We start from the raw sequence: 13,875 nt of genomic DNA on the forward strand, positions 1-13,875 counted from the left end.
CCAAATCTTCCATTTCATGAAGTGTTTCTTTTATATGTGAACATTGCCAAAGTAATACAATATTTGGTCACTAAACATTACAGGACACTAGTACACAGTACTGCCACCTCGTGGTAGTAGTGGAGTGATTACCATGTTAGCAACATTGTGTGCTAGCGTGTCTCCCGTCCCATGCGTTACAAAGAAAGCGGCAACGAGCCAATGAAGTCTCGGCCGGGTACCCTCCTCTCCCGTCCCCTCCGCGAGGTGATGGAAGGGCTTCGTCGATCTCCGTCGTCTGTCTCCCTCCTCCACCCTCGGGAATCAGTTAGCTAAACTCATGAAGGTAGTTATGACCTAGAAGAGAGAGTTGCCTTGATAATGAAATGGCAGGCAGACCAAGCACGTGGATTGAAATTAATAGCAGGCACAGATCTAGAACTAGAAGGACCCGCGTTCAAACGTGAGTTGTATAAGGTCGACGACGGGCAAGGAAAAGAGATGCCCGTTGGACACCATCTCGTCGTGAGAAGCTGAGGGCATGGCTTCCTTGTTGTTCCTGCGTCTCGTCGTTCCCCTCGCTCTGCTTCTTCTGCCGCTCTCGCGCTCGGCGACGGTGGTGACCCATCTACCCGGCTTCCATGGCCGCCTTCCCTTCCACCTGGAGACCGGGTAAGCAAGCTTCTGCCTCTCCCTGCAAGCTTCCATGCTTCTTTCTCTGAGTGCTCTTGTGCTTCTGCAGGTACGTCAACGTGGACGAGGAGACGGGAACGGAGCTCTTCTACTACTTCGTGGAGTCGGAGAGGAGCCCCGACACGGACCCCGTCGTCCTGTGGCTGACGGGAGGACCCCGCTGCTCTAGCTTGATTTTCTACGAAGTTGGTGAGCCCCTCATCCTCCCTCGGATCTTCTTGTCTCTATAAGCATGCTGCCGTTGCTGTCAATTACGTACTACTAGTACATATAAGATTGAGATAAAGAGTGAAGTTTACATATCCTCCGAGCTTGGAAATGTTTATCAGCTTGTGTTGACCTGTGTGAAATTTACAAGGTATAGGATACAGATGCATATTTCTTTACTTACGTGCATGCAGGATCAATTGAGCAGTTGATCTGATCAATCTCTTCACAACCTGGATCTGCAAAATAATCTACTACTCCAACTGATCTATATTAATCAGTGACAAATAATATGGATTGGACGGAGTGCCTAATTTTGGAAAATATGCAAACATCTAAAATGGCATGCTGAATAGTACTCCCTCCCTATCGCAAAAAAAAAAAAAGAATAGTACTACTAGTATCATGTACGGAGTTGGCTTTAGATGCTAACCTGATCAAACTCTTCACGACCCACTAGTTGGCTTCTCCTTGCCCGCCGAACTAATCTGCTCCAACCCCAACTAACCCGTGCAAATAAATTGAAAAGGATATCTCCGCAATTATGCTCCACGGCTGAAAGTAGCACATGTCAGCCTCTAATAAAGGTTGGAGATCAGCATTGAGTGGGATAATTGGTCAATCACAAATATCACAATCACAGAATTTGGATAATCAAAATTTTGGCTAGGTGTAACACTGATTTGATAAATTTATATCGCTGTGGTATTTTGAACTTTTATGCAATTCATCATATCTTAAGATTTATCGTATGGGTGTGGCTAGCTCTCATCTAGATGAGAATTAATCAGGTCTTGCTGACATCACCATACTTTTTTTGTTGCTTCTTTATATTTCCCTAATTTTATTTTTGTATTTTATGATTTCTTTATTGTATTTTTCTTAGAAAATACATAAATGTAATTGTGTGTATCACTTGGACATGTAGTTGCAAACAGCCGATGAGTGTGCAACTGCGCATAGGTGCGAGGGTCTGTAACTGCGGTTGCCGACGGTGAGTGGACGTGCAGCTGCGCATAGGAACACAAATGTGCAACTACAGTTGTGTGTTGCGCACAACAGACAGGTGTGCAAGTGCATTTGCACGCTTCTGATGGAAATGCAGTTGTGCACAACCGAAGGGTGTGTAACTACGGTTGCGTGAGATCCATGAATATGTAGTCGTGCACAATCAGATAAGTGCAACTACACTTGCACATTGGTATACAGGACTGCACTGTAGCTGCATGTGGCTGGTGGACATGCAATTGCGTACAATTTGGTTGCATGCAATTACAAATGCGCAGGCATGCGAACGTGCAACTGCAGTTTGGGCGCAGGTGCACGTGCATGCAAGTGTAGTTGTGTGAGACATGAAAAAAGACAAATAAATAACATAAATCAATCAATATAAAAGAGAAAAAGAAAAGGATAAAAACATGAACCTTCATGTAAAACTAAATGGTGTAGGAGTCAGATGACAGTTTGTTAAATATGCCTTGTATCTTAGTGTGTATCTAAAATTGCTGTCATTTAAGGTGTTCTGTTAGACAGAGGCATCAGTTTTCATGATTTTGATGTTAAGAGCCATATCTAGACTACAATATGGTAAAGATTTCTTTACTCATTAAATAGGGTGCCCCTCAGATTTTGCCTACATGACAAGCTTTAGATATAATACACATGGAGCACTAGGACTGCTCTTAAAATACCTCTTTGTAATATAATATGGGTGTAAATCCCTAGCAAACTATTGGGTAAGATAAGACCTTCCATAGTGGGGATATCATAGCAAGTATCATATATGCCAACCAGGCATTTTGCTGCCGCATACAATTAAAGGAATAAAGAGGATATGATATTATATCATGATAGTGTGCATAACAACAGATGTGCTACTATATGGCAATGCCTGACAATAAAGAAGTTATCTAGTAAGCATGCATTTCCTGATGCAGGCGCACATGCAATAGTGGGAGGCATTTTTACCCTCCGCTCTAGATGACTGAACACACAACCAAAATTTGTTGAAAACGACTGAATGTGCTGGCTTATAAAAAAATATAGTTTCTCTCACTAACCGCATCATATTATTTTCACCACCAGATCGATCTTCATTGATATTTTAATATTTGCTTCACAGGTCCAATGAAATTCGTTCTTGCACCTTATAATGGTAGTTTGCCAGAGTTGGCATATAATCCCGATTCATGGTCCAAGGTAAGATATGATTTAGTCTTAACATTCCAGACGCTCCTTTCCACATGTCCTGTCCAATAAGCATGTACTATATTCAGGTGGCAAGCATCATCTTGTTGGATTCTCCAGTGGGTACTGGTTTCTCGTATGCTCGTGATATAGAAAGTCATCGTGATGTTGGGGATTTCTCATCTACTTTGCACATCATAACATTTCTCAACAAGGTGAAAGTTATCTTTCTATTTACTATTGTTGTAGTTGAATGGCTTTCTTACCATCTTATGCATGTTGATGTAGTGGTTTATCGATCACCCGCGCTACCAGTCAAATCCTTTCTTTGTTGGAGGAAGTTCATATGCTGGAAAGATGTCCCCAATTACCGCGCAACACATTTCACAAGGTAATAAGCTTGTACATATGTTTTTCTTAAGAGGAGGCAAAAAAATTGGTGTTTCCCTAACTAAGGAGAGTGAAATAGAGTATCAAGATTACAAAAACTTCAATGGCGGGGAGCAACTCAAAAGTTCGCCAAAAGCAGTCTGCCCCACGCCGCTCCCAAACCCTAGTTCCACATGTCATCCACTCCCTTGCCACCACCACCTGACGTCGTCAGTAAGCACACACGGTTAATGAGGGCAGCGGGGTCGCCATAGCTCATTGTCGTCCCTAGTCTCATCGCTGCGAGCCCCAACTCCAACCTACTTAAAACCATCGGCCTGACGCTTCTCACAAACCCAAGCCGCCCATCCCCCCATGTTTGCTACCGCCAGTTGGCATGGTTGTCAGATGCGGCGGGCTCACCTTGTATCATCATCGTCGCTTGCATGGCGCCTAGTCTACATGTCTATGTCTATAGCTATCTTGTTCATTATTTGGTCGTGGAATAGATTGATCTTGGTTGTTATCAGCCTGATCTAGCTGCGGTTCAGGCGGATCTGGCACAGCCACCTACGTTCGACTCCTGTCCAGCTAGTGGGCGGTTTTGGTCATGGTTTTGTGATGGTTAGCCATTGGCCGTTTGTGGGTGCTCGGGGTTTTACATCACAACAACTCGGACACTAAAGGTAGTTTGTTTCGTGCTACTCGTGGGGTGTGTCTTTGTGCTGCCCTGGTAGGTTGTAGGTCTCCCTAGTGCTCGTGTGTGCCCTTTTTGCTCCCTCTAGTCTAGGCATCCATCCGATGGCTCCTCTTCTATGGAATGAGTGGCGTAGGTCCAACGTCATTTGGCCAGTGGCCTAATTTCTCAAAGATGTTTGCGCCTATGCTCATGCAAGTTGTTTGGCTCAAGGCTAGTGATGAATTTGTCCCTATGATGCTTTACCTTTAGTCGATGCCATCTTCATCATAATGGTTGCCGAGTTTGGTCGCGTTGTTGCAAACTGGGTTTTAGGTTCTTGTAGTAGATGGTCATTGCTTCATGCCTTGTGTTGTACCTTTTCTTTAGTCTAGGCTGGGTTTGATCATTCTAGCCACAGTCGTCGGTTCTTGGATTGGTGATCCTCATGGTGGCATTCGTCCACAACGAGCTGACGGGTGTATCACTGCTCCACGAATTGGGATGGAAGTCGTGGAGGCCTAACCATGATGCAACCCCCAACAAAATATGTCTAGAGAATTTGCTCTTGAAAAGAAGATTTATCATCATTTTAGGATTGGATTTGCGAAGCTTACAAACCCTGCACTTGGGCCAACCCCTCTTTTGCAACCAATCGGTCATCAAAATCTGTACCTGAATGACGAGCCAAGAATATAACTTGCTCTTGGGTGGCCCATGGCTTCTAAACGACAGGAGTCATTCTTGTGGATGTGATGCCGAGGAATTGCACATTGTTGGCAGAGGAGGAAGAGTGCTCGCCTGAGGTGGCGAGCTTCCACCGAATCTTATCTGGCTTGCCAGGGATAAGCTGGGAGTCAAGAAATCCCACCCAAAGATTGTGAAATTGTTGTACACATATTCTAAAATAAATAAGGATATAATAATATGGTAATGTAAGTAGAAAACTATATATAAAAGGTATTGCAATTCATCGGTCTGAATATGTAGTAAATAGACAGCTATGTCAATTCATGTCCAGAGTTACTTGTGATTAATCATGGCCTCCTATCCTAGTAGTTAGTCCTAACATGATCTTCATTTTGGCTTCAGAAATCAAACAAGGGAAGCAACCCAGGATTAATCTCAAGGCAAGTAAATTCACTAAGATTCAAGTAACTAATAGTTTCATTCAATAAACTACACAAAATAATAGTAAGGAAAACAAGGCGTGTTACCATTATCCTTATTCTTTACTGTGTTCACTAATTGCAGGGCTATCTAGTCGGCAACCCAATTACGGACTCCATGTTTTATGATAACAATTTCCAAATATCGTATGCTTATGGTGTTGGAATTATATCTAGTCAAATATACGAGGTAATTCCACATTCACACACATTCAGCTATTGAAGTGGTAGCAATTTTTTTCCTTCTCCTTTTTCAAAGGCGGCAATGAGGAACTGTAAAGGGAACTATATAAGACCAAGGAATAAAATGTGTGCCATGGTCCTAAATACTATTGAAGATGTAAGATCCTTACTAGGCTCAAAAACATACTTATACAAGCTACCATTTGATTTGTGTATATTATATCGGTCCATGTATTAATTGCAGCTCATTTCTGAAATTGAAAAAGAACACATCCTGGGTATCAAATGTGAACACGATCTGTTAAGACGTAGATTTCTGTCAGAAGAATACACCCAGCAAAGTGAGCTATCTACCGAACAACCTGCCATCAATTGTAATGTAGGTTACTCTAGTACTTACCCTAAACTAGTAACTTCATAGAAGTGTTCTTTAGTTCGGTTAGAATTATGTTTCTATATTTATGTGATGTAAACTTTGTGTACAATTGCATTCTCATACGTAGGCATATCGTTACTACCTATCTGATATTTGGGCGAACATGGACTCCACCAGATATGCTCTTGGGGTGAAGCAGGTACCAACCATATAACATATTTTCCCTTTGTACTAGCTCGGGAAACTATATATACATGATTAAGTAGTTAGCATATGGCATATTTAATTTGCTTTGCGTCCATATCATGTCATTTGAATGAATTAATTAATGCAACTACTAGTAGTGTGGCACATCTCTCATCGGATTTGACAATCTTAGTCCTTGTTAGCTTTTGCCATGTGTATGGTAGTCCAACGGTCATGTCGAATGCTGGTTTATCGGGCCTTTCTGTTGAAATATAGTGTTCATCTCTGAACATCAGGTTGGACTTTTGGATAAATTGGATGTAGCATGAATTAAATATTGTATCGGAGCCAATGGGTCTCAAGTTCAAGACCCTACCAACACGGTATTAAAAAGTATATTATGTGGCCTACATTGATCCCATGACCAAAGTATAAAAAGTCTATCATAAATGTGAGGGGGTATTGAAATATATTGTCCTCCTCTCTCCATCAATTCGAACTTGTGGATGAATTGGCTTGAGCAGGAATGCAATACTTTCGGCGCAATTCAAGTAGCAACATTGACTAAATTGTCCTAGAATTGAGTAATATATTTATTTCACATCGTTCTAGTTCGGACCCATAAAAATAAATGATGCTTTGACAATACGTAAACTTCACCTATCGAGAGTAGAGATCTGAGAACCACCTTAACCTTTTCATAGATAACTGTTGTAGGATTTCCAAACATCCAATCGTTGTTGACTCATTGACTCTTTACATCCATCTAGGGAACAATTGGAGAGTTTAAGAGATGCAAAAAAAAGTATGCCCTATTCATTTGATGCCCCGAGCAGCATAGAGTACCATTTCAACCTCACAACCAGAGGCTATCGCGCACTTGTGTTTAGCTGTGATTTTTCTCTGCTTGGTATTTATATGTGTTGATTGAAAATTGATCAATGTCTTGAAATAATGACCTCTAAATGCAGCGGGGACCATGATATTTGGATTCCATTTTTGAGCACACATGCATGGATTAGATCCTTCAACTTCTCGATAGTTGATGATTGGAGAGCATGGCATCTCGGTGGTCAGGCGGGAGGGTAAATTTGTCTATGTATATAAGTATTATCATTCATTAGAGCATTAATCTAATATTTCTATTTAGTTTGGTGCCCCCCACACTAGGATGTAGAGTAGTTTTAACATAGACCAAAAAATATTCACATCAATAGAGCAAATGAATTTGTGAAAAGATGTACATGCTTGATATTTCAATTTTATTTATTTATTTGTTATGTTGTCTTTGGTGTAGATTTGCAATCACATACGCCAACCATATGACATTTGCGACATTAAAGGTACATTATCTTGTATTTTCCATTCCATGATATAAAGTTATTGCTAGGATTGGATAGAAGAAACAATGTGATGCTGCAATAATTATTGTTTAATTGCTTACACAGGGTGGTGGGCACTCAGCCATAGAATATCCACCTAGGGAAAGTCTTGCCATGGCTCAACGCCGGCTGGATAATAAGCCTTTGTGATGTGCCATATTTGTCATGTTCGGTTCATTGGGGTTTTCCATGTACAATAAAAGTCTTGACATGAAGCAACTATTTTTCAAATGATGGACTAGTTTTATACGACACTCTCATGGCCAGAAAAAAATTATTTCATGAAAGTGTTCCTTTATATGTGATCATTGCAAGAAGTGATATTATGTTGGTCACTAAAGACTAAATAACGCTACTATGTAGTGGTACCACCTTACACCAGTGGGCTGATTACCTCATGTTAGTGACACTATGTGCTAGCGTCTCTCGTCCCGTGCGTGACAGAGAGTGGCAACAACCCATGATTTCACTGCTTCGGCTTGGGCTTAGATGGACCATTTCTACTTAATAGTGTCATGCGGCAACATCTTCACCCTAATCTACCCTAAAAAAATCTTCCACCTTAATCATTCAAACGCAAGTAGAAAGATGCTCGTCAACCCAAAAAATCTTTCGTTTGAAGCCAAATTTTGCCAAAATGCCAACAAAAAACACAGAGGCAATGACATAGTGATTACTCTTGCATATTTAGAAGTCAATTCCGCCCACATAATAAAATTGAGGCAGAATATAGGTAATCTTTTTTGAGAAAATGAACCAAATATATTATAGAAGTTCACCAAAACTACAAAGCATCTCAAACATGATAAAGTTACATTGAGGTCCCTGGACCATATACCTGGCAATAGGAAACCCGACTCGGCCCGAAATAGCCCAATACGTCCCGGCCTGGTCTTGCCCACGAGACAGGCCTAGGCCTAAGTTTTGAGCCCAAAGGCCAGGTTGGGCTGGGCTTGGGCTTTGCATTTGTGTGTTTTAGGGAAGAGGACCGGCCCAAGGCCTGACAGGCTTATCCTTTGTTGGGTTGGGCTTGGGCCTGAAATCTAGGCCCAAAGGCCGGCCCAGGACAGGCCCGGGCCTAGGTTTTCTGTTGTGGGCTTATATAGGCCCGATCTGGCCCGACTTATCGCTCGGTATGCTGGACCACCAAACGACAAATATCATCGCTAGGTTGCCAGCATCGCTCCTATGGAGTGGGTCTGACCTTGTCGATGTCAGTTGGAAATTTTTCGTGCACATGCCTTTAATGGTCAGGGCCATGGAGCCACTGTAAGGGCATATTTCTCCCTAAGTGGTTTTGGTGATTGATGGCAATGCATTTGCGGACTAATCATGTGCATTGAGCATTTCAGATATCTCTTGTCTAGGCACTAGACGATTCGACACCCCTCGGAGCCTTTCGAAGACGGCGGTTTTTCTATGTTTCTTTTCGGTGGATTTGAGTCGTAGGAAAGCCGTACTATTAAGAGGGATCCGCTTCGGAAAGGTATGGGTGGAATAAACACGTACACAGCCCCATATGCACTCACTGCCTCCTTCCCATCACCGGAGCCTTTCCTATGTTTGTTGTGGTGTTTCCAGCATCTTGTCAGCGGTAGTACTGCCCGTACCTACGGTTGTACCGTTTATGCGGTAGTACTGCTGGTACTTCCGTGGTACTACCTCTTAGGGCTTCCCCCGAGCATGCAACTTTGGGCTGCCTATTTGTCACTCACGGTAGTAGGGCAGTAGTACCGCTTCGGTGGTACTATAGCCCGCACTAGTGCTTCCACTACCGCTTGCGGGGTGTTCTCGTGTGCAAGGTTATGTTCCCGCTTTGTCTCAAGCGGAAGTAGAGCGGCACTAGGATGGTAGTACCGCTTGGCACGCTACTGCTGCCCCTGGCACCCTCTACTACCGCTGCCTCTCCAGGACTAAGACCCGAAGCGGTAGTACTGCTTGGGTCAGCGGTACTACCGCTCCAGCGGCACTACCGTAGCTACACTATGTGTAGTCTTAGGCCTATGCGGAGTTTTACCACCTAAGCGGTAGTACCGCTCCTAGCAGCGCTAGTATCGCTTAGCTGCGGGCTGGGCAGAACATGGTTGGATTTTTGCTCCCCTATATAATGGGGGGTCTTCTTCCTTCTTAGGTTGACCTCTTCCCTTCCAAGCCCCATTGTTGCTCAAAGCTCCATTTTCGCCCGATCTCTCTCCCTAGCCAATCAAACTTGTTGATTCTCTAGGGATTGGTTGAGAAGGCCCCGATCTACACTTCCACCAAGAAAAATTTGATTCCCCCCACTAATCCCTTGCGGATCTTGTTACTCTTGGGTGTTTGAGCACCCTAGATGGTTGAGGTCACCGCGGAGCCATATTCCATTGAGGTGAAGCTTTATGGTGTCGTTGGGAGCCTCCAATTAAGTTGTGAAGATTGCCCCAACCTTGTTTGTAAAGGTTCCATCGCCGCCTCCAAGGGCACCAATAGTGGAATCACGACATCTCGCATTGTGTGAGGGCGTGAGGAGAATATGGTGGCCCTAGTGGTTTCTTGGGGAGCATTGTGCTTCCACACCGCTCCAACGGAGACGTACTTCCTCTCAAAGGGAAGGAATTTTGGTAACACATCATTGGTGCGCTTCGGTCCTAAACAAACAGTTTTTAACCCCTTTCCGCGACAACATTTGGAACCGTTGCCAAGTGAGTGTGGGCGATAGGGGGGTCCTTCCCACACAACCCAGAAACCGTTGGGGATATGGAGCAGTGATCCAGAAGCCTTCCAAAATGTAATCGTGTGCGATGCAGCACACACTAAATTCTTTCGCACGTGTGGTATCGGTGACTAAGCGTTTTTAATGACGCAGTGAAACCATACGGTCTGTCGTAACGAACCGTTTGGGAAACAGTATGTAAGGCACACGGGCCAACATATGAACTATGTGCGATTTGTGCCCCATCGCACACGAGTTTTCTGCGTAACCCGCTTGCCATGCTAGACTCCATCGCACACGTTTTCCAATAATTACCGTCTGCGATAATGTTCTATCACAAACGGTTCAGGATCCTTCGCACACATTCAAGTGCTGCAGACCATTTGTGATTTGTTAGGTATCACCGACGGTTGGCGCAAGAGTGACGTGTGCTTTTCGTTTGGGATCCCACACATTTCCTGAAAAAATTACGACTGGGATTGTATTTTGCATAGGGTACGGTTTACTCCCAGTTCTCGTGTGGGATAACACGATATCACAAACGGTTCCAGAGAACCTACACACACGTAGTATCGCTGTAAATCGTTTGCGATCTGCTGTGTATCAGCGATGGTGCCGCTACGATTGACGTATGCTTTCCGATGTGGATCGCACACACTCATTTAGTTGAATCGTGTGCGGAGCAATTGCCAGGTTAAAACAAAAATATCCCATTTTGAATCGGCACGCAAAAAGCAAATTTGCCACAATATTCAATTGAATAAATTAAAAAATATCTCATTTTGAATCGGCACGCAAAAAGCAAATTCACCACAATATTCAATTGAACAAATAGTGTCCACAGAAAGAACATTCATCAGACTTTGCAACAATTGCAATTGAACATATGGTAGCTAAATTCCAATGATTTGTCCACGCATATATGAATTACATAATTAATCATAGTGTACGAAATACGAAGACCTCATCAGATGGAAAATAATGGACACATGCGTTATATATTTAGTGGTTAACTCTTACTCAATGTTTCAGGAGAACGCATGCTGAAATCTTCATTATCACCAGTGGTATTGATGTAGTGATCCAGGAAGAAGTCGCTGATAAATCTCCAAACTATCAGCAATTCACCAGCCAGGAGCGGTTCAGGGGTCCTCGGTTTTAAGATGAGTTGCAGTATTTTTAAGATCAGAATGTGCCATATGAGTGGAGTAGAAGATATTAATTAAGATAGACTTACTGGTACTAATTTGCGAGGATCATCACAACTATTAGCAGATTTGCAGATGGAGATCATGTGTCTGCAAACATAGTATCCACAAAGGTTGGTCCCTGCTTATTGCTGAGGACACTGAAATTTTTTATACAAAATTAGTCATGTATTTGTCCTGTTAGGAACAACCTAACCCGTGTTAGATGTATTTTTTTTCTTTGGACAAAATAGAAAGAGGTTTATTTAGAAGCTTGAACATTTGACTAGCGTAAAGAAAGGTATTTGCAGACTGTTGGATAAATTTTCCGAAAATAATGAATTTCGGGTGTGTTACCGGAGAAACGACCCCGTGTTGCACGGGTTGTTCCGTCTTGAACAGGTTCCCTGGTTTAGTTTTCCACAATGCGAGCACACTGCAAATGATGATGAATTTTGACAACATCAATTATTGAACCATATATGAATGCAAATTAATTTCAACATCATAGAATTCAATACCTATCCAAGAATTGTTGAACATGCGTTAGTTCCTGAGCGTTTGTTGACTCTTTGAGAGAATTGATGTAGTAAAATGTGTTCTTGTTTGGAACAGTGAATACCAATATCCAGTGATTGGTACATATTAAGAAAGCCATGAACTTACGAATGATGTCGAAATCTGAAAGACAATAAGTGTATGTGTGGTTGTTTACTTGACTTACCGTTCATGATATGGCCAGAGAAATGATTCTGCATGGGACGTGTTTTCGAAGATACGGAGGACCGTGTTAACGGCCCAGTCCCGTCGGTCCTTACCATCTAATGTTGTGTCATTTGCTAATCCAGGATCTATGAAATACACACTCTCCCTTATTCTTCTCCGCGCGTTTAATCCCCTAAGAGGAATAAAATGCAGTTAGTTGTTTATCATTTACAGCTTTGTATGGAGAAGTTGATCAGAATTTGTTAAGTACTTACAAAATCAGGCATCTAACAAGAGTGGCATCGAGCATGTTGAAGTTGAAGAAGAGATGTAAGTCCTCGAAACTCACATTGATGGAACCAGCATCGTGTCGGAAATGATCTCTATTGTAGTGGACTAGCAAAGCATGATGACATGCTGACATTTGATCCATGCAATATTCATGTAACTCGTAGCAACTGGAGCTGCACTCATCAAAGTATTCGCCAACAAGAAATGGCAGGCCATGGACATAATTGTGTGCTTCAAGTACATCTGCTTTACTTTTAGCAAGCAACAATTCTACTTGTTCATCATCCATGGCGTCAGAAATAATATTACTCCCCGATTCGAACAAGTTGCTGTTAATTTGGTTCTGGGCGATGAGTGATTTAAGTAAGAGGCAATCGTTCTATTTCCTCTTCACTCACCCGCTGCTCTTCCTCATGGTCGTGGTTGTAGCCTTTTTGGCCACTTCCTTCTTGGTACTTGAAGCATTTCTAGCAGAACGTCTGGTTGCCTGCAAGGTAGGCTGCCGAGCAGACGGTGAAGCTTGGACGAACTTATTAGCAGACGGTTTATCTATGCCAGACCGCTGAGCTGGCGGTGCTGCTGTGATGGACTGCTGGGCTGTAGGAGCAAAGGCATCAGACTGTTGACCATGCGTTGAAGCTATGTCGGGTTTCTGCGCAGGTGGTGCCAACTTGTCGGTGTGCTGAGGAGGCCGTGCCAACACGTTGGTTTGTTGAGCAGGAAGTGCTGACGCATTGTTATGCTGATCATGCGCCTACGAACCGATGGACTGATGAGCAATCAGTTCTGGACCTACAAACTGCTTAGCAGGCGGTTCTAAAGCATCAGACTGCTTAGCAGTCTGTTCCACCAGGTTGGTCTGTTAAGCATGTGTTGCAGCTGGGTCTCAGCCCACTGCTTCAACGGCCGACATATGAACTGGTGGTGCGTCATCAGTAGTTGTAGGCCTTGCCACTGGCTTCTTTGGGGTGGAGGATGACATGGCCTGTACGCCACAAAGTCGGGCCGGCTGATCATGGGTTGATGCATCAGCCCACGAGAGCTGCTGTGGCAAGGAGAGCGTCACCGGTTGAGGGGTGATGTCTACTACATAACCTTCTTCTTGTAGACGTTGTTGGGCCTCCAAGTGTAGAGGTTTGTAGGACAGTAGCAAATTTCCCTCAAGTGGATGACCTAAGATTTATCAATCCATGGGAGGCGTAGGATGAAGATGGTCTCTCAAGCAACCCTGCAACCACATAACAAAGAGTCTCTTGTGTCCCCAACACACCCAATATAATGGTAAATTGTATAGGTGCACTAGTTCGGCGAAGAGATGGTGATACAAGTGCAATATGAATAGTAAATAATGGTTTTTGTAATATGAAAATATAGAAACATCAAGGTAGCAAGTGGTAAAAGTGAGCACAAACGGTATTGCAATGCTAGGAAACAAGGCCTAGGGTTCATGCTTTCACTAGTGCAAGTCCTCTCAACAATAATAACATAATTGGATCATATATCTATCCCTCAACATGCAACAAAGAGTCACTCCAAAGTCACTAAGCTACAACTAATTTTTTTATTTTTATTAAGGTTTTTCAAACACACAAGAAG

At 43.0% G+C, this 13,875-nt stretch overlaps 2 protein-coding genes across 2 annotated transcripts; both read left to right on the forward strand.

Annotated features, from left to right (window-relative positions):
• Nucleotides 1–474: 474 nt before the first annotated feature.
• On the forward strand, nt 475–5,242 carry LOC119297522 (serine carboxypeptidase-like 16). The gene is made up of 5 exons (XM_037575282.1): nt 475–651; nt 722–861; nt 3,002–3,078; nt 3,156–3,457; nt 5,204–5,242. Exons 1-5 carry the CDS (start codon nt 521–523, stop codon nt 5,232–5,234), a joined length of 681 nt encoding a protein of 226 aa, XP_037431179.1. The 5' UTR covers nt 475–520; the 3' UTR covers nt 5,235–5,242.
• A 240-nt stretch (nt 5,243–5,482) lies between these two features.
• LOC119297523 (serine carboxypeptidase-like 19) lies at nt 5,483–6,873 on the forward strand. Its single transcript, XM_037575283.1, has 4 exons — nt 5,483–5,620; nt 5,708–5,842; nt 5,967–6,038; nt 6,796–6,873. The coding sequence occupies exons 1-4, from the start codon at nt 5,546–5,548 to the stop codon at nt 6,847–6,849; spliced, it is 336 nt and encodes a 111-aa protein (XP_037431180.1). The 5' UTR covers nt 5,483–5,545; the 3' UTR covers nt 6,850–6,873.
• Nucleotides 6,874–13,875: the final 7,002 nt, after the last annotated feature.

The sequence above is a fragment of the Triticum dicoccoides genome, chromosome 5A, assembly GCF_002162155.2.
Source record: "Triticum dicoccoides isolate Atlit2015 ecotype Zavitan chromosome 5A, WEW_v2.0, whole genome shotgun sequence".
In the NCBI taxonomy this organism is placed as follows: domain Eukaryota; kingdom Viridiplantae; phylum Streptophyta; class Magnoliopsida; order Poales; family Poaceae; genus Triticum; species Triticum dicoccoides.